We start from the raw sequence: 26,544 nt of genomic DNA, 5'->3' as shown, positions 1-26,544 counted from the left end.
AAGAAAAAGCCTAGAGCAAAACTCACTTCCACATTTTGCACAAAGTTTTTTCGCAACTGTAGGTATATGTGCAAGTATTGAGAAGCAAAAGTCCAGTGTGAATATGAAATGCTAAAAGCATGTTCAAGAATGCAGGTTCTTGAACATGTACTACACACCAGGTGTGTATGTAGCATTACTGTTGTACATAGCTTGAGCCATTTGTCTAGTGCTCATCCAGGTACTAAGCAGTAGATGGTGAAGACATTTCTCCAAAGTAAATAAGATGTTAGGTTTTTATGACCAAAGTGTAGCACTTGTTTAGTCATTTCCTTTCTTAACTCCCTTTATAGTGTAGGCCTGTGCTATTGTGGTTACTATGCCTTTTCACTTTAGAAGAAATTTGAAAATGTTGTTTTTTGTGTTTTTCCATCCCATTCATGTTTTTTAACCCTAATACATTGATAACAACAGTCAACTTTACGTGGGTTCCTCTCAAGGAGTATTCATACAGAGAACTACACTGAAACGGATGTGTTGTTCACTAATAAAGGCCATTATCAGAATATATTACAGACAATTTGGTTATATTTAGTATAAACTGCTTCAATTTGCATAATAGGAATTATTAATGGTTCACTTTTTATGTATGTTTTTTTTTTGAATTCTCTGGGCTGTGTCTTGGGATGTCCTTGATTGTAATTTGATGCTTTTAAATAAATGCAATTGCAAGGAATAAAACATGAACAGTTGGGCCATGATAGAGAGACTTCTGGGACTCAGATAATAGTTCTTCCAGGAGCAGAAGGAAGGAAACAAGAAGAGATTAAGAGACCCTACGAGGACTGTACTTGGTCCAGGGAGTTCCAAAATGACAAATTCCTCAAACTTTTACTGTTTGTTTTGTTATGTGGTGTTTGCAGTTTAAATTCATCAAAGTTTCTCCTTCTCCATTCCTGACATATTTGCTATCCTCGCGGAGCGCTTCACCTCTACATGACACTCTCTTTCACCTGCTCACCTCAGAGTTGCATGATGTTATGCATGAAAATCAAAGCCTGTTTTCTTCAGCAGCCTGCCTTTCATAGGAAAATGCTCCATCTCACCCAATTAGCATATCCCCCTTCCTGCCTCCATCCTCCCGTCACCACTCCTGACGCACAAAAAACTATTTGCTTTCTTCAAGGAGTGTCATTCAGAGGTGTAACTTGGTGCTACGCTTGCTGTGAAGTCTCCTTCGAGACAAGCAGGCTGAACAGTGGTTACTGATCTTCCAGGTGTCACTAATTATGATACCTTTGCTCACCCCTATTACTTTTCTGCACAGTCTCTGCATCTCACGTGTTTGAACCTTTTTCCTGTCACTATGCTCTGTTTATTCCTTTTTATGCTGTGAGTTGAATTTCCACTCCCTCCTCTGTATATGGCTTACTATTCTTGGCTGCACTTTAAACGATGTGTAAAGGGAGCAAAACAACGGCCCGCTACATTAGCTCAGCACTGTCTAATTGGGTGGGGATAAGGAGTTCAGATCATAACATACTGGTGATCTAATGAAGCATAAAGAAGCTGCATCATTTCCTACTTCCCAATTTGTATGTCTCCCTTACGTCTTAGCCACACCTGTACGGTCAGCCCCCATGGAAAATGCCATTGTCATGCATGTGCTAAGTGTATCGCAAAGTAAATACCGTAGGACTTTGAGTTACATGCACTTATAACCCACAGCTGTCGTAGAATGGGCTTCGACCACACTCTAGTCATTAGTAATGTGCAAGTACTTTATCTGACTTTGCACAAATGCAAAGTGCTCATATGACACCCAGGATCCCACACAAACTAGGCTATGATTGTTCAATTTACTGTTTTCTAACAATCAGGCAACAAGCACAGAGGACGCAAGCAGTGCACCCTTATCACTTGAACGGCACTAACAGGCTCCTTGCGCAGGTTTCAGGGGGCTTGGAAAAAATGAAAAATGCATACAATGTGCCTGTGTCTTACCTTATTCACCCCTTCATACCCATATATGTTGTCTAAGTGTTCGCTACGTACGACCTGTCTTCCGCATCATGCCTGTAAGTAAAAAATGTGCAAGAACATTTTTGCTCTGCGGGCTGACAGAGAGGTCTACAATCTTAAAATCTTTGACCTCCTGCAGGCCACATACAGGTTTGGACATTTTTCGCCCGCACATTGCCACTGGTAAGGGCAGTTGTGACTAAGGTATCACGTGGCCCTCACCTTTTAACAACTGTAAATATAATACAGTACATATAGTATTTCTAAGGAGTAGATTTTTAAATACAAATGATAAAACAGGGGGTATATTCTTGTGTTATTGTAAACGCACGTCAATCAACCTAATCGAATGTATTTTAAAGAAAGCTCCATTTTTTGAGTGAATCATCTAACTTGAATTCAGCTGTTCATTGGTCCACAGTTTTTTCTACCTTTGATAATCTGTTTCTGTTTAGTTAATGTGTAAGTGTCAAGGAAACCTGCCTATCTTCCATAAATACTTCAGTGTTAAGTAGCAAGTCACAGAAAAATACAAGTGCTTGTTTGTTGTCATTCCCACAGTTAGGAGCATATGTTTGCATGGATATTAAATACCCTGATTAGCTCCCCGTCTTTCTTTGTGGTGCCTTCACTGTGCCTGGGAGATCACATTAACAATCTGTTAACGTCCTTTAATCTAAATTTAAAGGTATGCTAGTAATCTTGTTCCGATTCATTTATTATTATTGTAATGTGGTTTCTCTTTAGATTGAATTATTAATTGTGTCATATTGTGTTATTCTTGTCAAGGTAGTTTGGTCTATGTGGAGATTGGTGTTTTTTTTCTCCAAATAAACCTGTTGTTACTCTGGACGTTTTCTGGTGCAGTGGTGTTAATGGGTTTACTTTTAATTACAACGTGATGATGAACAGCAGCTGTCAAAGTCTGGGGTTTAAACAGAACTGGAGTTCTGTCTCCTCCTGTTCTGACCAACACACATACGTTTATTCCTCTAGTGGTTATTGCTTTTTTATTTGTAAACCACCTAAGTATGAGTCGCAGTCTGAGAAACATGGTACTGCATTTGGATTGGACACTAATGACAAAATAATGGTTTCTGTATATTGTTATAGATTTTTTTTCACACCCTGTTTTTCGATGGGGATTTTTTTCTCTACATCCAAAAGTTTAAATAACAAACTGATGGAAGTGACCTGATGCATACAAGACGATTACATACCATTTGAAAGTTCTAGCTGCTAGCAAGTTAGTAAACCTTTTTAGGCAGTTAGGCTAAACAAAAGTTACCCCACAGATTTTGTAATTTGTATATGCACACTCATAGTGTGATTTGAGTACAGTGATTTCCTATGTTAGCAGGAGCCTGCATTTCTAAAATGCAGTTTAAAGCATTCTCTTTTGAGTGTGATAAAAAAGAAACTCAAAACTTTTACTTTAAATAAGGTAATAAAAATCCCATTCAAGACTTGAGGGATTAAACAGTTTTGGAAAAAAAAAGGCATTAAAGCGCTACTCCACTGCCTTGTCTACCCCAAGTACTAAAGCCTCTGTTTCTGGATCAAATGGAACTCATTTGCTGCAAAGTTTATAGAAATTTTCTGGGAAAAAATTCAGCTAAAAAAGATTTGCTAACTTTTTGGTTGTGGGATCATATGATTGCATTATTTTGCTAAATTTTATTATATATATATATATATATATATATATATATATATATATATATATATATATATATATATATATATATATATATATATATATATATATATATATATATAAAAAATCCAAGATGGATTTTCTGGGTGAGGCTGTTGGGTTACTCAGGCAAGAGAAGACAAACACTGAGAATAGAGGAAGCCTCTTCTTCATTTATTCATTAATCACAAATCAGTTTATTTTTCTCTGGAGAGCAGACGACTCAGAGTAAAAGAAAATTGTCTTTTTCTCCCCCCTTCTATTTTCTATTTTTCAAATCTCCCTTCTGTTCAATACATGTGCCTTCTCTCTTCTCCCCAGGATTTCTCCAGTGTCTAAACGCCAAACCAATAAACTGAGAAACAAAATCCCTTCCGTCTCCTTCTCTCCTCAAACAGACTGCATGTTCAGTATTTTAATAAAACCGCAGCTTAGATGGTCACGTCTGAGAGAGCACACACAGACGCTCAAAAACATGGACCCACAAACTGCTCAACAATCCACATCGGGTAATCTTACTGTCTCCCACATTTCCAGAGTTACTTTAGTGTAACCTATCGTTGTACACTTCAGCGGCCGCTGTGACTATTAGAGAGATCTCACAAGGCTGAATAAGTGGAGGGATTGTTCAGGTTGAATAACAGCATGGAAAACTGCTGGGAAAAAATCCACTTAAACTCAGCAGCAAAAAACCAGGAGCAGTTGAATGAATGTTGTCATCCTGACAAGAACTGCATAACAGAAGAATAGAAAGAAAAGTTCTTTATGAGGCAAATCTGAGAGTGTAGTAGTGGGTTGACTTTGGCTACTTCTCCTCTGTGACTGAACAATATGAAATTAGGGGCACACTTATTGTGCTGCATGACACGGAGGGATTAAAAGGAGCCGCAAGGAGCCATTCAAATCTCCTTTCAGAAGCCTCTTTTTGACATTTCCATGTTCTCAGAAACTTGTGCACACAGGAAAAGAAACTTTCAGCGTGACCTGCACTCACCAGGTGTCAAGAGTGAAGGCGCAGGCACATCCTCAAAGAGCTGAGCTAACCTCGTTTTGTCATTTTTTTGTAGGATGCCACAGGAATTCCATAGAAAAAAAACTTGGCTCTCCCTCACACACTTGGAGACACACTTGGAAGTTAACTATTTTTGGGTTTCTGGTTCACATGGAAAAAACCCCGGAATAATAGTGATTCTGGGTTAGAGTAAGTGCGTTGCATGCATTGATATTTTAGTTTTCCATGTTAAGTCCCAGTTGAGGGAAGGCAGTGGGAGCAGGGAAAGAAAAGGATAATGATCCTGCTGATAATGGAGGAGTGGATTCTGGTTAAATGAGGCTGGATACAAAGAGAGCTGCAGGCTGTTCCTTTGCACCCGGTGTTGCACGCACACTCATACCCACACACAGCTGAATGGCAACACGCTGCTTCTTACCTTTTTCCTTTCGATTTGAAAGCCTGGATTTATGTGAGGCTCAGAGAATGCACCGCCATGTCAGCCGAGTTAATAGGACTCTGCTATAACTCGCAAATGTGAGTGTGAACTCCAAACTGTTTTCATCCTGTCAGTTTCCTGTCAGCTAAGAACAGGAAACTGAGGCTACAATTCATACTGGCTTGCCAAAACTGGACATTAAAGATTGGAAAAACGTTGTCTGGGTTGATGAGTTTCCATTTCTGCTGCCACATTCGGATGCCAGGGTCAGAACTTAGCATCAACAACATAGAAGAATGGATACATACCACAGTTAAGGCCCATGGTGGTGGTGTTATGGTGTGGGGGAGATTTCCTTGGCACACTTTGGGCCTCTTATTACCAATTGAGCATGGTTACAACTCCACAGCCTACCTGATTATTGTTACTGACCATGTCCATCCCTTTATGACCACAGTGTACCCATTGTCTGATGGCTACTTCCAGCAGAATAACACGCCATAAATCTGGAATAATCTCTGACTGGTTTCTTGAACATGATGATGATCTCAAATGGCCTCCACAGTCACCAGATCTCAACCCAATGGAAAACCTTTGGGATGTGGTGGATCGGGAGATTGGCATCATTGATGTGCAGCTGACAAATCTGCAGCAACTGTGTGGTGCCGTCTTGTCAATATAGACCAAACTCTCTGAGGAACGTTTCTGGTACCTTGTTGAATCTATGCCACCAAGGATTAAGGCAGTTCTGGTACTAGCAAGGTGTACCTAATAAAGTTGCTAGGGAGTGTTTAAAAAAGTATGTTAAAGGCCCGTACACACCGGGACGAATATTCGCCAGGCGTTATTCGCCAGCGTTTTTCGCCACGTTTTTTGTGTTCACACCCAGGCGATTTTCGCTGACGATGAGTGGAGTGAACATGCAATTTCATTCCCTGACATTAGATGGCGCTTAATGTAAAACAGAAATACTCCTGTACACAAGGTGGCGCTGCGCAACTTTACGCTTCTTAAAGTCGCTTTTCACTCAGAAGAAGAGAGCAAGTATTTACACGCTTGTCAGAATCAAACAAAGAAAACATGAATATTTCAAGCACCAGTAGCTCCAACTGGTGCTTGGTTCGGGGATGTTTTAGAATGGCCGTCATTATTGCTTCGCGGCTGTGTAGACGCTACTTGGCGTCTATCTTCTTCGCTGGTATGTGTGCTCAGCAAGGCAGTTTTGTGTTTGAGCGCCCCCAAGTTGTGTTTTACTGTAACTTCAGAAGCTCCAGACACGTGAGCAAAAGCGCCATTCTCATTGGTCGAGTAGATTTCGACGCGACGCGTCGAAAAAAAAAAACGAACCCGAGGCGTTTTTTTTTTTTGACGCTTTAACGCGTGGCGTTTTTTCGCGTCGGTGTGCACACTCTCGTTGGTGCCCTTTGTTTAGTCACGAGGCGTTAAACGTCGGCGAAAATCGCCGGCGAAATTCGTCCCGGTGTGAACAGGCCTTAAGTGTTAAGCAATGCAAGATTTGGCACTAAATAAAAAGAAAGTAAAGCCAGGGACTAATTAGATCCAAAATTTGACATTCAAAACCAAAACACCAATCATTCAGTAAAGCAAATGTTTCCGTCAGAAGCCCAAAAAAGGAGTAGAAAACAGAGAAATGCAAAGAGGTGAAGTCGTACTCCATCAGTAGTTTGAGAAACGGTTGAATAAATAGACAGCACCCTAAACCTTGATCAAGATGAAAATTCTAGTAGGGAGGCTTCGTAAGGTGCAAAGATGTCACCAGCACAAAAAAAAAATAAAAAAAAAAATAAAAAAAAGCAGGAAATAAGGCGTGACCTGACAGCTCAAAAAAACATCTGTGCCTCACAAAAGGTGGAAAATCTGTTCATTCATTTAAATATCTAATGCTTTATTTTTTAACTTGAATGTTTATAACTCAAACAAGAAAATGATCTGACAAGCAAACGTCAGTGCAAAATCAACGTCATTTTTCTTCTGAATATTCAAGTATATTCAGTACATGTGATTCATAAAATGAAATGATCCGTTAACCTACACCAGAAATCACAGCCAATCTTAACAATCAGCCTTGATTACAGTATGACAGCATGAAAACCTCAATCAATAACATTGAGAAAAAAAAAACCCAGTCATAATTGGACCCGTTTGTGGCTCTTCATATCAGAGCGTCCCCAAACGAACATTAAAGACTGATTAGGGAAAAGTGAAGGAAAGTTAATGTTAAAGTCGTGTAAAGCTTATAGAAACAGACTCAAATAATACTAAATAACGTTTTTTTTAAATAAAAATTAATAAGTCAAAAAAAGATAGATTTTTAGACTAAAATGACCTTTCTTTTACATCACTGCATTGATTAATATACATTTTTGATCAGCACAATTTCCTGAATAAGACAAGAAAAGAGCTTCCAATCAACCCAAATTCAAGACAAAAAAAAATGAAAAAGAAAGGAAGTTCATTAATAGAAAGGCAGCCAGAAAAACCCAGCAGCTTGTTCACCAGTCTGACGTCATTCTGAGGTGCTTTAATATTTTATTGGAGTTGTTGTGAAATTAAAAGGCTCTAGGAGAAAAAGGCAAAAGGAGGAGGCACAGTGGGAGTGGAAAGAACCCAGAGCGAGGGCTCCATAAGCCTTTGAAATAAAAGGCGGCTAACCTTCCCTTTTTCATTACAAAGTACACATAATGAGATATTGTCGGGAAAAGAGGCTCTTCTCTCTGAGAGAAGAGGGTGTTTACAAATCCTAAGTGTACTCAGCAACACGAGTGGCTGCTGTTTAAACAATTTGTATCAGAGGTTTCCAGACTGCTGACTTTTGGTACTAGCCTCTGTTCATGATGTGCAGGAGAGATGAAGAGACCAGGTCCAAGCTTTGAAAAGGCCTGAACTCCTCCCTGCTTCCATGTCCCAACAAAGCAGAACAGTGCCCTCCTGTGGAATCTGCTGGATAGTACAAAGGCCCCATGATGTCATGAACCATTATCGCCATCCCGCACCTTCAGACGATGTCGTGATCTGGTGATTTGGAAATGAACTGACTGAAAGGAGAGTGAATTGGATTAAGATCCATGCCCTACACAGTGAGGCACAAACACGTTTATCCCCCTGGGCGTGTCACATGGCGATAACGGGCATTGCACACTTCATAGAGTGCATGACTTAACATGTCACCGGTGGAAAAGGGCCTGCGTTCGAGTCACCAGTTTGCCGGCAGGTGATTAACAGGGCCTTGTCGCTGTCCATCAGATGTTTTTTTCCCACAAGGCCTCATCACCCTCGTGCATGATTAAAACGATCATGTGACCGTCCCTCACCTGCCGTCTGGACAGTTAATCCACTTGTAAAGAAACACAATGGAGGCGCCGTCACAGAAAATTTTAATAAAGCTTAAAATTAGGCTTGAAGGCTGCAAAAAGGAGGATTTATGTTTTGAAGCCTCCCGATCTGAAGCCATTATTTCTCTGTCTCTGTAATGTGGTGATGGAGTGGTGTGATGTCGCAGAGCCACTAATGATTCTGTCAATCAATACCTTAGCTGGTGTGTTACAGCAGTCCTCCTACATCCTGGCAGAGCTGTCACTCTGACCAGCCCACCTCAGACACAACAAAGGCTGCGCACATCCACACCTGCACCGACACCTCTGAGCACTTCTTATCTGCGACTATGTCAATGAAGTCTGCAGCCTGCAGACACAGGCTTTCAGGCAGCAGATTATGGAACCCATGCGTGGGAAGCCTTATTAATCCATTTGGAACAACAAAAAGAAAAATTTTGCATGCCACATAGTCTATATAGCTTCAACAAACTAATTCAAGTCAAACCTTAATTGTCTGACCCAGACTTTTTATATTGCCTGGTATCAAAGTGACAGCGTTGAAAAAAATAATAATAAAAGAAACAAAAAAACAAGGATCAATATACAGCCATTCTCCAATGCTTAAGACACTGGTAGGGATAAGCATTAATTTTCAAATCCTTATGTTACATTTGCATAATTACCATAAATCAGTGTAGGCTTTTTCTGCTCTGCAGAAAAAAGAAAAAAGAAAAAAAGACAAACGCTACAGAGAAGAGGCAATATTTTAAAGGGTGACAGCACACAGCAGACTGCTGACTTAGCCTAAGGTGTGCTGATTAAGAACAACATTGTGGTTTGAAATTGTGGAAACTATTTTCCACAACTGCGTGCACCAGAGGCCCCAGGGAAGCTGAAGTTTGATTCCCACTCTGTACATGACCCAGGGAACTTAAAGCAAGTGGCCACGTCCAGCAATTGGATTTTCCCCCGGCACAGCGCGAAGTTAGAAGCAGGACTTTAGACTGTTATTTGAGACCATGCATCACGTCTGTGATTGTGACTCTGAATTTCCAATAGCAAAAACATGAAGTAGTACAGTGAAGTTGAAAAGCATGCAGTTCAGGACGCATACCTAACATTTGCTGCCTTCTTGAATTGCTAGTAATAAAAGGGTTTGCTCATGCAGCTGAAACGAAAAGCTGCAAGTGTTGGAACTCTTTGTGCTCTGTGACAAAGCTGCAATTTGTTCCCTGCTTTGGATTAAATGGGTAAAACAATTATGATGGGTTAAATGCATTGGCACTGGGTCCAGGCTGTGCAGCCCGCTGGCTCAGTAATCTGCTACAGAATTAATGCATTGCTTTGGGATGAATTGGTGTCAGCTGCAGAATAGTGAGCTGCTCTGCAGAGACTCAGAGTTAAAATCGAAGACCTAAATAGCTAATCTGTTATTGGAGAACGTCTCATATCTCCTGTGTTTTATGTACCTGAGTCGGCAAAGGAAAAGGAGGAGATATCCAACATTCAAGTGAAAGTTCCCTAAACTTTGTCCAACCTGTTTTATTTATTTATTTATCTCTCCTATCAGGCTCTCACAGCTGCACCTGCCTGCCCTGATAAAACCAAAAAAAAAAAATGATAAGGAGACAGACTGAAAGACAGAGGGAGGCTCTGGGACCAGGGTTTACTGCAGGGACAGGAAAAAGGAAGCATTAAATATGAAAGAGGAAGGCAAAAAATGAGCCTAGACACGTCAGAAAAAAAGGAGAATGTAATCAGGAAGCGCTAAAGACAGGGGGCAAAAATGGAGGTGCGTGACAGCTGGCAGGCGGGGAAGGCGGTGCAGCTCAGCCCAGTTTCAGAGCACCCTGGCAGGACAGATGGGCCCCTCTGTGTCCTTCACAAATCAACACACACAAGCATTGGGGCATCTTTGGGGGAATTCATCGATGTTTGTTTAAGACTTCAAGCTAAACTGTATTAAGTCATCATAGACATGGGAAAACTCCAGGGTTTATGTGCCTGAGCTGTCAGTCCGCAACAGTTTTTTGAATGAAGTAAATAGTAGCATAGATGAATAAAAACTAAACTTATTCCATAAACAGGTTCAATTGAAATGCTGTGTTTTAGGAACTTCTGTCTAAATTGTCAGTAGTCTGTAGGAGAATTTGAGGCCAGTCTTTTGTTTAAAACAAAAAAAAAAAAAAGAAGAAAAAACAAAAAGGAATTTTCTAAGACCCTGTAACCTTTATCTTTAATCAACAGCACAACATGTTTTTGTACGGTAGTTGGGGATGTTCTATTTTATGTTGCTCCTATTTGGCAATTTATGAAAATACCTTAAAGCAATAACATTAAAATGTAAGTTTAAGATAAGAAATGGTCTGTAACCGAGTTGTTATTTGATCTGATAAAAATCAATCAGCATTTGTGTTCCAATCTGAACTCTTCTCAACACAACCACAGTCTAGTACAAGAGCTCCCCCTAGCGGTCCAAGAGAGCTACTACACCATGCCCCTTTAATCAGAACCAAAGCCATGGACAGCTCCCATCATTACAGCAAACGGTATTAAAGACACTTCATATTTTCAAATAAATAAAATCTACTTTGATCTTGTGAGATTTCATCTTTTTATTCTAATTTCTCCAGTAATTCATAGGCAACTTTTCCATAAAACCTGTACCCAGTGCCCAACAGTATTGATTCATGTCTGGTAATAAAAAGGCATCTATCTTCTGGACAGTTCAAAATTGAAGCTGCAGTGCATGTGGCTGTGCTCGTTTCTAGGCGTGTGGTCTTCATTTTCGCATGTGTGCTTGTAGGTGGTCCAGTCGGCCGTGTGGATGCAGCGCAGTATCATGAAACGATAAAATGTGGACAGCTGATTCATACACCTGCATAAAAGCCAGAGTTTGTTAGGTTCCCCTTTAATGAAACCTATAATTTCTGCCTCCCTGGTGCCGCTGCAGAGGAGAGGGATCGATCATAAAGAGAGACATCCACAGCAACTCTATTTAGCAAGATTGCCATGGCAATGAGTGAGCTGAGTTACAACGCCAAAGCTCACTTACTTGCACGTTCAGGAGCCGCGTGTCAGCTCAGTGTTTCAGCGGAGAACTGTGTGCTCGCTCCTCTGGAAAGCACACAAAGACGTCCCTTCTCACATGTACACACAAGCGCACACACGATGCAGAGTCATGCACAGAGCTTTAAACGGGGGCAGATGTGGCAGGCACCAAGGTGAGAAATTCAATCTCAGCACAGATGGATGGCTTCAACATCCTTGTGTATCAAGAAATACAACCATCGCCTAAGAATGGGTTTGTCAAAGTGGGAGTGACTTAAATATCAATTTTACAAAAAATATTTAACAAAAATGAAGCAGAAGAAAAAAAAAGGAGGAGTTGATGCATCATGCTGAAACATACTGTAAATGAGGAGACGGTGTGGAAAAGAGAGTGTTTGACATCTAAAGTCACGGGCTTGAACATGGTAAACCACTGAGCTAATGTCTGATTTTTATCTTCCTCTCCCCACTTCCTCCTTGTCTCCGTTGACCTCAGGGCCTTCATGTACACACACTCTCTTTCTCTGTGATGATCATTTCCTCCTTGTCAGCAGGTCTAACTCACTGAGCTAAGCATTTCCCTGCCATCCGGAGGACCTCAAACACAACTATCGTCTTTTCTGTGTGTAAACAACCCACAGTGAATTTATCCACAACCTCTGTGACCTGCCTGCTGGCTGCCCGCAAGCTTAATTAATAAACTGTCGATTCTGCTCAGCTCACAGTCGAGTCGAGTGCTTTTGAGACGTGCACTCATTTTTCCCCCCTGTTCTCTCACAACTCCTTTTACCCTCTTTTATCCACAAGAAACCAGATCAAACAGTCTCTTTCAGCCAATAAGGACCACTTAACTGTGTTCATACGAGCAGCTCTCCCAACCATCTCGAGATTAACCGGCCTGTTGATTTCAGACTAAGAGATTAGTGGGGAAAAGACCAGACACTCGCAATTAACCAGCTGACCTCTATAGAATTATAATGACAAGAAAAGACATGAGTGAAAACTCGGGGATCTACTTTAGTCTCCATCGCCGAAGACAGAAACTTGTGCTGAATGAGAATGGATGCCTTTTCTCTTTTTTTGGAAGAAATTTGGATTATCTGACAGTTACTGCCCTCCTCTGGACTGATATGGAACTACACATTTAGTAGAAATCACAGCACACAGCTCAAAACACTCCAGCCTTTTAGTGCAACACAAGAATTGTTGATTTTCATCAGATTTAAGCATTTATTTAGGGTAAACGACTCTGAAAAAACGATTATCAAAACTCAAAGGCCATTAAATAAAACTTCTTATGCTGGGGGCAATTTACAAAATAGCAGACAAGGCATCTGGTGAATCTCCTTAAAAATAATTAAGAGCAATAAAAGCAAATCTGTAAAAAAGTGTTACAATAACAAGCCGTAAAAATGATTGTGAGCAAGACCACACAGAAGCTCTGCAGACTGAATAATTTAAGCCATTGTCATCTTTGTTCAGGACTTTATCATATAGAACTCATTTGTCAAATATGCTGTCTGTGACGACGCGATGATGAGGAAACCTAAGGTGAGGTAAACGTCTGCAGCTAGAAATATACTCAACCGGTCAAAGGTTTAGAGCATCACAATCTTACTGACTTTCATTGAGATTTGTGCAGTTTAATAGATCATTTTACTCTGAAATCCAGCATATACCATAAAAATAATACAAAATTGGGGAATCAAAATGCATTTCGCCTTTGACAGATAAAATACTGAATTGACTGCATTGACTAATCATCTACATTGAAAATCTGCTCTTTTTCTGAAAACATTGTCCAGCTCTGTTGTCTAATTGCTTAAAAATGTGTGCCTCTTGCAATTAAAGCTAATACTCTAAATTGACACATGTATGAATTGTCTATTCTGGATCCAGCAAAACCATGAATCTTCCTCCACTGTGCTTGACACTTAAGGTCAGAGACACATTGCTTGATCTGTAGTAACTGCATTTTTTGTTTCACTTTTAAAACTATTTTTTCCACATTACATTTGTAGGGATTTAAAGGTCAAAATGAAACCTGTACTGTTTACTGTAATCTTTTCTAAAGAAAAAAAGAGAAAGAAAAGGTATTCTAAAACTTTGGAGCCTCTACTAAACATAGTCTAAAACTGGATGTTGTTCACATCAATTTTTTGCTCACTTTAGTTTAAAAAAGGTCATTCCAGCTGCCAACACATGTCCATAAACAGCTGTTCCTCATCACATGTCTAAACAAACATCACACACATGCAACCGCCCTAGTCACCTACTGTCCTCATGTCTTCTTCATGCCTGATGTTTGCAATGGGGAGTATTTTTGTTTCAGCACATGTGTTACTTACAGGGCTGCTGCCATCTGACAAGGTCATCATGCTGATTGACATGCTCATCTTGTCAGAGGAGGAGAGCGAGGGTGGGGAGGGACTCCTTTTCTCCACCTCCTGTCGCTGCAGAAAGTCACGCCAGGCTCGCTGGATGCTGCAAGTAAACCCAATCAAGCAAACATCAATTAAGCAAAGGTACAACTTCAGCGTTCTGATTACAAATTACACCAACGCCAATTAAACTGTAATAAACATACAAGTGCCGCCTTAATTTGGGTCTCAGATTTTTCCAAATACAGACAATTATTGAACTTCCATGTGAAAGTCTGACCAAATAACAGTTCATTTTTGGTCATTTTCTCTGCAGATGTACTTACATCAACACTTTGGTCTCAACGGGTGGCAGGTTGATGTTGATATTGTCCAGGTCCATTGTCAGGCAAGTACTGGACAGCAAAGAAGTTAGGATTAGGTTTCATCAGTTTCTTAAATGGGGATGCTTTGAATTTCACTAAAGAAAAGGAGTCTTGCAGACGCATGGGAACAACATCTGTTCCCAAGTTTAAGATTGAGCGGGTGAACTCACCTCTGCAGCAGCAGACCATCTTCGTTAGCATGCTTGCTGCCGCTGTGGAGGCTCTTCAGCTGATCCTGGATGAGAGAAGCAAGATAAACAAAAATTCCAGTGTAAGAAAACAGCATTTCAGAAAGACTTTGGAGATCAGAGGGGGGATCCCTGCCGTTTGTGCGCTTGCACTGGATGCGCTGCTGATGTGTGATTACTTTGCTGAGCTAAGGGCCCCTGAAGGAAGTGGATCGGCAGAATTGGCTTGGTTAGATGTTTTCTTGTAAAGTTGGTGGAGTAATGTTTTGAAAGAACTATCAGATCTGCTGCCTTGGCATTTTCAATGCATTCGGCCCAGAGGCACAACAGAGAAGAAACAGAAGGACAATCATTCATGTCACAGCAGAACTCTTACACAGATGCAGCCGACAGTTTAAAGACGGAGTAGTAAAACTTTATGCTTTTACTAAAATGACTTTTAGCTCACATCCTGGCTTACAACCTTCTCTTGGCTCTGTTCTGCTGCTTTCACAGCACAGCGAAACGAGGACAGCCCTGCCTCTACATAATTGAGCAGACTAATTCAATTACAAAGGAGCAGCAGAGTTTAAGTGGAACAGTTCTTTCTGATGAGCCAAGAGGGTCATGTCGGGGCTCCGAGTCTCTGCCAGCTCCATTATAATGGACTTGTAGCTATTTACAGGTTGATCCATTACAGCATATGACCTACAGATGAAAGAAGATGTTTCATGGAGGAACGATTAATAAAACCAAGCAGAGATACATTTTTTTATAAAACATCGGTGCATATCTAAATTAATGTTTTACACAACACTTTATTTTACTCTTTTGATCTTTTTTAATTACGATTATGTTGTTTTTAGCTAAAATAAAATAAAAAGTCGTTTTCTAGGACATAGTTTCTGCAGAGTGACAGTATTTCATTAGAAATTTGCACGAGTTGTTTGCAGATTTGTTAGTGTGGAGCAACCCCGTCCGCTTTTCCCACTATCCCTTTGATTACACTCTCTCCCACTAGCTTACAGCCTCTCACAACCCCAACCTAACATTAGCGCTGCAACAAAAACGGCGAGCAATATTGGAGCTGTCCAGCTTTAAGCCAGATTCCGGCTCAGATGAGGAAAATGAAGACGTTAATGCTCAGAAGGGAGCTCATGGCTTGCTGTAGTAGCTTCTAGGTCCCATCAACAAGTGTCTGCTCCTCATTCACAACAATTTAAAATAAGAAATACTCAGAAATGAAATTTTAATCTAAATTCTCTTAATATATGTCCTCCATCATGAGAGAAATGCTACAAGAACACTAAAAAATATCATATTCCATGGAGTGGGTCTTTAATATTCAATACAGAAAATATTTGCTTTTCCTTAAATGAATCGTTTTTAAGCACAAGTGGACAGTCAGTTACCATTATTACAGGCTTTATACAATGTAGCAGCAGCATCACTGATTTCAGCATTTTTCAGCTTGGCAGGCAGGTTTGTTTGCAACATTACTCAGCCTCCCAAAAGAAACAAGCAGCCCTTTCAGATAAAATTGAGGACTTTAGTAATTGATTGCTGCAAGGTTGCTTCTTATTTTCCTCCCATCTTTTACTGTCCACCTTGTCTACTTGATCTCTGTTTAATAGTAATAGTAACTTCACTGTCAGCTCTGTGGAACCCGAACTTTCCAGAAACGTCTCCTGTTTCTCGAGGACCTCATTTTTTCACAGTCAAATTTACTGCTTTTTCTTCCACAGACATTGCTCTTTCTTTCTTATGCTTTCCATCATGGCCACACACTCAGTAAAACAGTTTTGAGCAGATAAAAGAGAAAAAGTTCCATTTGGGAACTTCTGGGCTGGCTGGCAGAGAAGATGAAATGAAGGAGCAAAATGAGGGACATAAAAAAAGAGGAGTGAATTTAAGAAACAGTTATAAGTTAGAGTTGGAGAAATGACGAAGTGGAGCTGCGTAGGGACAACAGACGGAAAAATGAGCAATGACATAGATGAAAAGAGAAGAGGAAGATAAATAGCAAGAGGCTGTGTGTGTTCGCGCATGTGTGTATGTGTGAGTGTTGTTCTAGGTAATGGAGTTATGCTTGAAGACTGACTGAGCCGATCATTTCCATTTCCTGTGAGACTCACCAATGGCCCCCTCACAGACTCAGCCAGACAAACTATTATCCCACCTTAGAAAGGAGCACTCACACATGCTCACACACACACTTGTACACAAACATGAGCACATGCATAGACAAATGAGCAAGGACTTGCAGAGTCTCATCTCTATTTATGGGAAGGCTTCAACTCAACTGAAAGCACCCTCCTCTCTCCACCTCGATCCCCATGAAGTCCCTCTATAAACCTGCAATAGATGAAGGCTTCTAACAATGAACAGTAAGCAGATTTCAGGTTCAACTCATCTCAAAGTTCAAAGTCAGTGAGGCAAATTTTGAAATTCCAAATGACTGTTGTGAGTATTTCTCAGATGTGTAAATTTGAAATTACTTGTTTATTAACCCCACTATTTTCTCAGAACGTTTTTTCCTGTCCCATATATATCTTCTTTCTCTTTCGGCTTTTCCCATCAGGGGTCGCCACAGCGAACAAGTCGCATGGTAAACTTGGCAATGTTTTACACCGGATGCCCTCCCTGACGCAACCTTCTCAAAGCAACCGGGCTTGGGACCGGCACAGAAGTAGAGAAGGGAAACGGGAGCAGCCCGGATTCGAACCCTGGTTTCACGGACGGAAGGCGCCGCAAACCAGCACGAGCTAAACCGGCTCCCTTTCCAGTATAATATATATTAAAAAAAACATTTAAAAAATTCACTTTAAAAGTCCCACTCCAATCATTTTTTGATTTATTTTAAAACCATTCCCTTTGGTCTTTTAATTATGATTGTGGTATTGTTATGCAAAATCAAAAAGATCAGTGTTGTTTTTTAGGACATAATTTCTGCAGAGCGGCAGAAGTTCATGAGAAATTCACCTCCGAGTTGTGGGCAGGACTGTTGACTTGGAGTAAGCACGTCCCTACTTCCCGACATCCTTCTGTTTACATGTACTCCTGTTCTTACTCCTTACAACTCCAATCTAACATTACTGGAGCAACAAAAATAGAGAGCAATATTGGAGCAATCCAACTATATAGTTTTGAGCCTGATGCCAGGAAAACAAAGACGTACATGGATCTATTTGTCTGCAAGTGGATGCATTGGAGTGAAGCAGAGCAGGGAGCTTGTGGCCCACCGACTGTTCACTGCTACAAGCTTTTTCAGACTGCAGGTTTTAACTTATTTCTAATAATCTTGCATCGGAGTAACCCTCAATTAGAATGTAACCATGGAAATACATTTCTGTTTGTAATCTTTAATTAAGTGTTTGCTGATAGAACAGGAACTCTCACATTGACATTTCACCTCCCAATAAAACCGAGACATACTGAGAACGTTTGCAATAATCCTAACATGTGGTTTTGTTTTCGTGATCAACAGTACACATTTGGTAGTTATTGCATATTACATATTAAAACCAAAAATAAAGTGTGTTGATAAAGGCATTTTTTTTCTACCACGCTAACTTCTGCTCTCATATCTATAGCCTCACTCATATCGTTCCTTATCTGCCTCACTGGAAAACCTCATCATCCCATATCTCGGGTGAAAAAGCCCCAAAAAGTCCTGGAACATAAACCAGGGGTTTGCATAATTTAGTGGCAGACTGGACAGAAAATCTATAGTCATTTTGGGGTTTGGCAGTGCCAAGCAGGCTTGTATTGATTGGTGAGTGTATATGTGTGTTGTGTGTGCGGATATGTGTGATAGTAGATTTATGACAGAGTCGAATGGAGAAGAGAGCGATGGAAGGATGCAGCGAGAAAGAGATGCTGATACCAAAGAGATCTTGAACTCCTCGGATGTAACTCAAAATCAAAGGAAATAAACAATACAGAATTAAGAAACAGTTTTGAAAAATCATTTCGGTGCTTCCTATCCTCCTTCATCAGAATTTAAATCAGAGAAGTAAAAAAATAGAGAAATAAGATAAGAAATGAGCAAACTGAAGCAGCAATTAAAAAAAAACCCACAATTATTCACACTTTAGCAAAGGACTGTTCACAGAGTTTTAGGTCACATACATTTTCACAGTTAACTTTCTCCAACGCATAGATGTGAGCGTGCCCTACACGGATGGTATGGGGTTGAGTCAAGTCCCGTTAGGAGATATTTACAGCCAGAACCTGGGGAAGGTCAAAGCCATTCAATACACACATCCTGCAGCTGCGCCTGCAGCTATTGTGAAAGCAAAGTCACTTTTAGCTCAAGGTTTCATACTAATTAAAGTTCCTAAGCCCCTAAAAGCCAACATATGTTAATAAAGAGGCTATATTTGCCTGAAAATAACCTCTTAAGGGTGCATAGTTGTAGCCTTTGCTTGAACCTCATTTATTAACTATAAGTGCTCAAAGGTATACAATTCACATCTTATGACATTGATAACTGATTACATCGATAATAAAAAATGATTTCGTTACAACATACAGAATAATAGTGTAAACAATATTTCAAAATAAAATAAAACACTAAAGTTTGTCCTATGAAAAGATAAATAAGTATTGTATATTTTTCCAAGTTTTCAGCTATTTTAAAATGCATTCTGACTTTATTACACTGAAATTAGCAGGTTCACGGATTAAGCAAATGAAACTCTTCAAAATGGGTTGTTTCAATTGGTCATTAAACTATTTCAGTTGAAATTTTTTAATAAATGTTTTATGGAAAAGCAATAGCTGGAAAACTTTTATTTTTTTCCATTTCCTTATTAACTTACTTTGCTTTTGTGTTTAACTAGATTATGTTGGTAAAATAAGTTTTTTTTTTTTTTTTTTACTAAAACCCCATTCTGCTATTAAAAAAAAGACTAGAAGATATTTTTCTTGGCATTTAAACATAGAAACTGATTTTTCTGTTTCAAAGCATAACTGTTTTCTGACTATATCTGGTATTTCCCCACATTTTTCAGTGGTTTCCAAGTTTTTAGGACAATACATTTTTTGATATTGTAAAACATGCTGTGCATTTCATTGGTCATAGACGTTGTTTGGTTTTCTTGCTAAATATAGTATGTTTTGATATTTAAAGGTTTGCATTGTTTTTTATATGTTTAAATGCTGACATGTTATTGCCCTTTTTTTCCTGCTATATCTTAGATTTTTCTTCACTCTTGTTCATACATTGGTGCAGATTCAGACATGTGATCGCCTTCGAATCCCATACAAATCAAGATAACTATAAATGAAATGAACTGATCACTGCCACATCAAAAACTAAAGATTTTATTATAATTGATGATGTGAAACAGTAGTTCTCTTAGAGAACTACATAAAATACTTTTAAAAGAATGTGAAGTGCTCATAAAAGAAGAGAAAAGGCTGTGCTACACGGGGGAGAAATGACAAGAAATAAAGGAGGAAGAAGCCCGGTGACTGATGCTCGAAGGGGTCACGGTGAAGGAAGGAGAGAATATGAAAGTCGTCGTCGGCAGAGGAAAGAGAGGATATGGATGTGACAGAAGTGGCCTGTGGGCTATGGAAGGATTTAAGTGTTCTGAGTTGAGCCAGTGAGACTGAAAAAGGGAAAGAATGGCCTTTATAGCTCCTGTGAATGGGTGTAAATCTGTCCCTTACAGCTCTGACTGATCCTCACACATAAACTAACACTCAGACACATGTGATTTCAGTAAATGCACACCGTTTTTAAAATTCCGGTGAAAAACACACAAAAAGATGGGGCAAGTGCAAACAGAAATAGCTACCATAAAAAAACAAATTAAAGATCCCATTCCCTGTTTCACAACTTTTTCTTTTCAAGTCACATTTAAATTCTTTGACAATTTCTCCTCATTTTCAGCCGGAAAAACAACAAACAAGCCCTTCATTTCCCCCCTTCTCCTCTGTGTGTCTTTGCCTTTACTCCCATCTCCTCTTGTTTGTCTTTTATTACCTTCCACAGTCTCAATCTAAACGGCTTTGCCCTCTTCAATACTTGATGAGCTTCTTGATGTGAAGTGCTGGTAACAGAGCCCTACTCGTCACTCCATTGCTGTCCGGCACTGTAAAATGCTGGCCAGCTGTGTTTGCTTTCCTGGCAAACTCAATTACCTCTGGTGCGTGGTGCAATGTTAATGCGGGAACTCAATAACATTTAGATACAATTGACACACAAGGAATTGCACTTTTAGACCTACATTCTGATGATTACAGCTTAGATGAAAGACTAATTCCAATAAAAAAACAGCTTCAAGTAATCCAATTTAAAAAAACAAAAACAATAAAACAATACAAATACAAGACATATTTGGTATGTTATTTTTGTCATTGTATACATTTTTGCATTTAAATTTCTGCAGTTTAAGTTGGATTTTGGTTTGTCAGCTAAACGAAATAAACTGTTGCCAATGTTGTTTACTACAAGAAGAGACCAAGGTAACAAACAGACAAAGGCAAGCAGCAGCAAACCTTAATTTCCCCGGTCAACCCGAATGGATTACATCTCGTCACTTGAATACTTCCACTCGACAACGATGTAATCTGGAGTTTCAAGCTATGTACACAACAGGCATATGTGGTGCGTTCAAGAGCATGTTGAACCTGAAAAAAATAAAAATGCAAGGATACGGGTTGTTGTCTCAGTCACTTGTGACTGGACTCTCTGTTGTACCTGTATTTGTACGAGTATCGATTATATTGGGTGCACTGGGAGGCAGTGTCCCCGCTTTGACAGTGTCTCCCCTCAGGGAGCCTTCAGTGGGAGCCTGTTTGTGCATTTTTCTGTACGTGAGGCTAATGACTGACAGTGGCACAGATAGAAAAGGGAGGCGCTGAGGAAATGGAGCGCAAGAAAAACTAAAAGATAGTCATGAAAACGAATACACCATCATCAGGGATAAAACGCTTAAGAACACAGAGCCGCATGGCTGTGCCAACAACACACAATGAGGAAATGGTCACATGACAGACAAAAAAAAAGTGGAACTCTCTGGAAAGCGGAGGGAGTCTGTGTGTGACTGATGGCAGCAGCAGAAGGTCAGGAGTTGGTTGAGATGATTGTGTATATAACACAAACACCAACAGATACACGGACACACAGACATTAGTTGTCTGGACGACCGATTGAGCATCTGCATGGTGGCACAGTGAAGCAAAAACTGATCTACTGTGGAGAAACATAATTACGCCCACACAGTATGTGTCTGTTGCATGAGCAGTTAAATCTGATTAATCGGAAGTCATTTACTCAGACGTGCAGCACCAAAATAACAATTATAGTGTTTGTAAATCCTGATTCCACAACACAAGATGCAAAAGAAAAGAAAAAAAAAACATTGTATGGAAAGGAACCGGTGCCAATACATTTCTTAACACCTAAAGAGTAAGGCTTCTTATGTCAAAGTCCTGATTTTATCAGGAGAACATGCACAGCCTGAGTAAATCCAAAATGTGACTTTCCCCTGTCTTATGTTTTCCCAAGCAGCCTTTTCACTGTGTGGTTAGTCCTCCTTGCTTTACTGGTGGGCTATAATCAGAGCTGTAAAGCCAACCGTTAACATGCCAGAACAAACACACAATAAAGCAGTTTTTTTTTCTTTTTTTCTTTTTACAACGCCACTCAATACAACCCATCTTCCATGGCAGCTGAGCAGAACACTGCTGCACTAACGACCACACTGCCGACTTACGAGCAATATATATGCAAAGAGCCGAAAGTGAATGTATGCAACTATAAAATCCTTTTATTGGACATTATGGTCAAATGGAGGGATCGGCATTGTTGCTTAATAACACTGTAAAAGTAGCAGTCTAAAGAGTAGTAAAAGAGATGCAGAGTAAGGATTATAAGCTCCCTGTGGGCTTTTCAGCAGAGGTGATATGACTCAATGCAGAACTCATTCTGCCTCTAAAGAAGTTTTGCATGAGACCTTCAAAGGCGACTGTTGTGTACCCCTGATCTTTTTGGGCCTACTCTCACATGGAAATCCAGGGTGACCGGTCAAAGGTCACACTGCCTATGACAGGCTAGGAGGCCACAGTTTCAAACACTTCATACATAAGGTGGAGGTAGGCACTCCTTTTGTTTGCTAAAGGTCTGAGATCATATAGGAAGAGGAAGGGCTTGTGGACACGTTTAAGTAAAATTTCACTCAAATCAACATAATTTTCTTTTAAAGTGTCTTCACACAACCACAGTGGAGCACTGACAGTTAAAACATCGAAAAACAAGAAAAGAATGGATATAAAAAGGAAAACATTTCAAGTTAAAATCAATAAAAGACAGTAAAACTGCCGGCAGAACAGAGTTTCATGCTTTGTTAAATGCCTGGCTGTAAAAAAGGGTTTTAAAAAGCATTTTAAAAATAGACATTGACAATAATTGACAAGCGCACAGAAATCCCCTTCGAGCTTCCTCTTGAACCTCAGCAGCCTCAAGGGAAGCTGATCACCTGACCCGAGACACTGGAGTGTAGAGGAAGATAGACGCTTAGGGAGGTACAGCAGGCCAGGATTTAAAAACAAATCAAGTAATCTTACAATTATGCTAAGAATGCAAAGAAAGCCAGTGCAGAGAAGCCAAGTTTGGGGTTATAGGAAATCTGAGCAGCAGCATTCTGTACTAGTGGAAGAAACTACTGCCGAATGGAATAGCTAAGAGTGAATTTAAAGACCCACTTCCATGAAAGTTGTGTTTCTGGTGTGCTTAACATGTTCTTGTGACATTTGTCTAATGATGAAGGACAAATATTAAGAAATTGAAGTTGCATTTCTGAGTATTTCTTTACCCAAATCATTGGGAATCAGGAGCAGATATAAAAAATGCATTTAAATAAACTTGTACTTATGATGTAGAAGGTATCACAGCAAACCACAAGTTTCTTGCTCTGCTAAATTTTATAGCACCCGCTTGTAAATGATTAGATCCGTTTACATCATCGTTTTCCTCGCCCGAGCTGGCAACTGGCTAAAACCACGTGGCTGGATAGCTCTAATATTGCTCACTATTGTTGTTGCACCGGAAATGTTAGATCATAAGGGGCTGTAGGCTAGTGGGAGAGCATGTTAACAGATGGATGTTGAGGTGGGCTCTGAGCCAACGGTCCCACCCATGAATCAGAGTTAAATTTCTAATGAAATACTGCCACTCTGCAGAAACTATGTCCTAAAAAACAATCTTTTTTTTACATTTTGGTAAAAAATGGCATAATTATAATGAAAAAACAACATGGGAACGGTTTTACAATAGATCAAAAGATGATTGAAGCTGGACTTTAAGCTGCAGTTTTAGACAGATTTTTAGCCATAACAATCAAAGACTGCTCCTTTAAAAAGTTCCTCACCAAATTAAAATAAACATTTCAAATAAGAATAATTTTCTTTATCTTTTAGTTCATGTTACATTTCAAACTTCAATGAAAAACAAGAATCTTTCCAATAATCCTCAGTGAAGCTTCTGTGAGATCTCCTTGACTTGAGAGGCAGCTCCCACCTCAAAGTGTTTTTAAGCCCAAGTTGATACTCCCAAGGAACAGTACGGTACTCTGCTTCTAGAAGAGACAAAGCTCCTCCACATCCACAAGCCTCTGCAGAGCCCTTCACACTGAAATGGAACACATTTGGATCACATGCAGTTCACAAATGTAAAACATTTTTTTTTGTTAAAGTGCAAAAACAAAAAATAGACTAAAGACAAACTGGTTTATTTTTTCACTAAGACGTATGATTTCTTAAATGCACACATTTTTACATATTTAATTTCCTCAAATAAATCTACATTAGTAGCTGACTACTAATGCCATCTACATTTGCTGTCTTTTTACAAGAAATACTCCAGAAACCAGAAAGACTGAGAACCTGCTTGGTTTTCTAATAGATGCAGCTGCGTTTTGAAAAGTGATTAACCAGACATTTTTGCCAAACAGCCCCTCTCACACAGGGCTTTCCCTGCATCTCACTATGAAAGTCTCACACAGATCTTTGTGTCCATATCAGTGATGTAATACGGCAGAGAACTTGGCTAACCTTTCCTCAGCCCAGCGGGAAATGATTAAAGTCACACTCCAGTTAACTGCTGGTCACCCTCAGTCCTCGGCTGGAACCACTCACCTATCATGAGCTGCTTAAGAAGCTCGGTTCCACAGCCATACTCACTCAAATTAAATCAGTCACCTGCACTGAAGTGCTAAAGAGAACATGAGGCATTTAGCTTTGGCGGGCTCTAGCTAAAGCGCGGCTATGCTCTAAAAAGCAGCAGCAGGAGCTGCACAGCAGGCAGACAGGGCAGGCATGCGAGCAGGCGAGCAGCGTGGGTGTTCATTAAAACACCCAGCACTATTCACAGGGAGAAACAAGGCAATAAAAGCAATTAATCTGCCCCGCAAACAAGCCATTCCCCCTGTCTAACACAGAATTAACGCACTCTCATGACAGGGATGGGGAAGGAAGGCTGCGACTCTCATTCCTCCTGGCCCTCTTTCTCATGATCTTTCTCTGTCTGATTCCAGCTCTGTGAACTGCTCAGATAAATGCAAAGATCTCAGGGTTTTTTTAATCTAACAAAGAGTTGCTGTATAAATCCTGCTAGGCAGGATCGCCCAAGACAGAAGGTATTTTAAAAGGCCTCACATCACAGCGGCGACAGATCACCAGACTAGGCTTCAATGCAACGGCCTGACAGGTTTCATGAGCCGTCATTGATGTTGTATCATTATGTCTGCAACTTTGAGCAAATTTCTTCTCTCTCTGTCATTGATCTTCCTGCTCTGAGTAGCGCTCCCAACACACAATAAAAACTTTGTTAGTAAAGAGTCCCAGTACTTCAAAGAGAGTTTTTTTGAGTCCCGATAAGAAAGTGGTGACTTACTGATAAATCTGAAGATAGAAAAGAGATCAGAGCTGACCTGAGGAAGACTGGGGGAGTCAGAGAGAAAATGAAGAGAGTGTGGGTTCCTTTCAGATTTAAAATTGTATAAATATGAAGAAAATTCAATAAGTATTTAAAGACCCATTTCAATGAAACTGTGTTTTTGGCATTTTCAAAATCTTCTTGTAGCATTTTCTACTGTTGAACAACAAAAATACATTTAAGTTTAAACTTGCATTTCTGAGTGTTTCTTCAATCCTTTTTATTTAACAGTTTTTCTCATCTGAGCTGGCATCTGGCTCAAAAATGTACGGCTGGATAGCTCCGATATTGCTTACGTTTTTGTTGCCCTGGTAATGTTAGGTTGAGGGTGTGAGAGGCTGTAAGCTAGCGGGAGAGAGTATAAACAGATGGATGATGGGAAGTCAGGACAGGCTTACTCTTGCCAACAGTCCCGCAGACAACTCAGAGGTCAATTTCTGATGAAGTACTGCCGCTCTGCAGGAATTAGAAAACAAATGTAAGGCTTCATAGACTATATGGAAGACTATCTAATATAACTACACAAAATTATTAACAAAAAAGTTATTGTTTTTACATTTGTACTTCAGATGTCTCCTGAACATTGTTTACAGACAACAAAAAAAGCAAATTAGTGAGTTATATTACACGCACAGTCTTTTGGATAGAGCGTGGTAAATATAAAATGTGTTTGAATTTTAAATGAGTAAAGCGCAATTATCACTGCATGAAGATGAATGCTTCACTGACTGATATCAATCTATCATTCTACTAAATTGACTAAGGACTAAATCTTAATTATTAGTGAATATACTGTTTTATTTTGAATTTGTATCCATTTTTCTTTTTAATAACTTTGACTGATCCCCCTCCCCCACAGCCACCCCCAGTGCAGATGATTTGAACAACAAAATGAAGGAATCAGTCAGGATATCTAAAGCAAATCAATGGATATTCTTCTGCTCAGAAGGGGAAGTACATAACGTTATCAACACTCCTGCTGGGGTTAGACTTAGTATTGATGAAATTCGTCCTTTACTAAAACACATCAGGTACAATAGTGGATAATGAGGATTTGGAGCAAAGGTGTGTGCATGTGCTAAGTCTCAGTGTGAGCATCTATTGCCAGAGGCTGTGCAGATGATGAGGGATGATGACTTGCATGCCTCCACCCTATTGAGAAATAATGAG

General features: G+C 39.9%; 1 protein-coding gene across 2 annotated transcripts in view; it reads right to left on the bottom strand.

Annotated features, from left to right (window-relative positions):
* The window catches only part of LOC101173401 (schwannomin-interacting protein 1), a 246,977-nt gene that overhangs the window by 152,356 nt on the left and 68,077 nt on the right, over positions 1–26,544 (bottom strand). For both annotated transcript variants that reach the window (XM_011482493.3, XM_020708229.2), the window contains exons 6-8: positions 14,430–14,494; positions 14,221–14,289; positions 13,862–13,997 (exon numbers count right to left, since the gene is read on the bottom strand). In XM_011482493.3, the coding sequence (XP_011480795.1) occupies positions 13,862–13,997; positions 14,221–14,289; positions 14,430–14,494 (270 nt within the window). The remainder of the gene's footprint in view (positions 1–13,861; positions 13,998–14,220; positions 14,290–14,429; positions 14,495–26,544) is intronic.

This window comes from Oryzias latipes, chromosome 13 (genome assembly GCF_002234675.1).
Source record: "Oryzias latipes chromosome 13, ASM223467v1".
Lineage (NCBI taxonomy): Eukaryota > Metazoa > Chordata > Actinopteri > Beloniformes > Adrianichthyidae > Oryzias > Oryzias latipes.
This window is presented reverse-complemented; position numbering and strand designations above follow the sequence as displayed.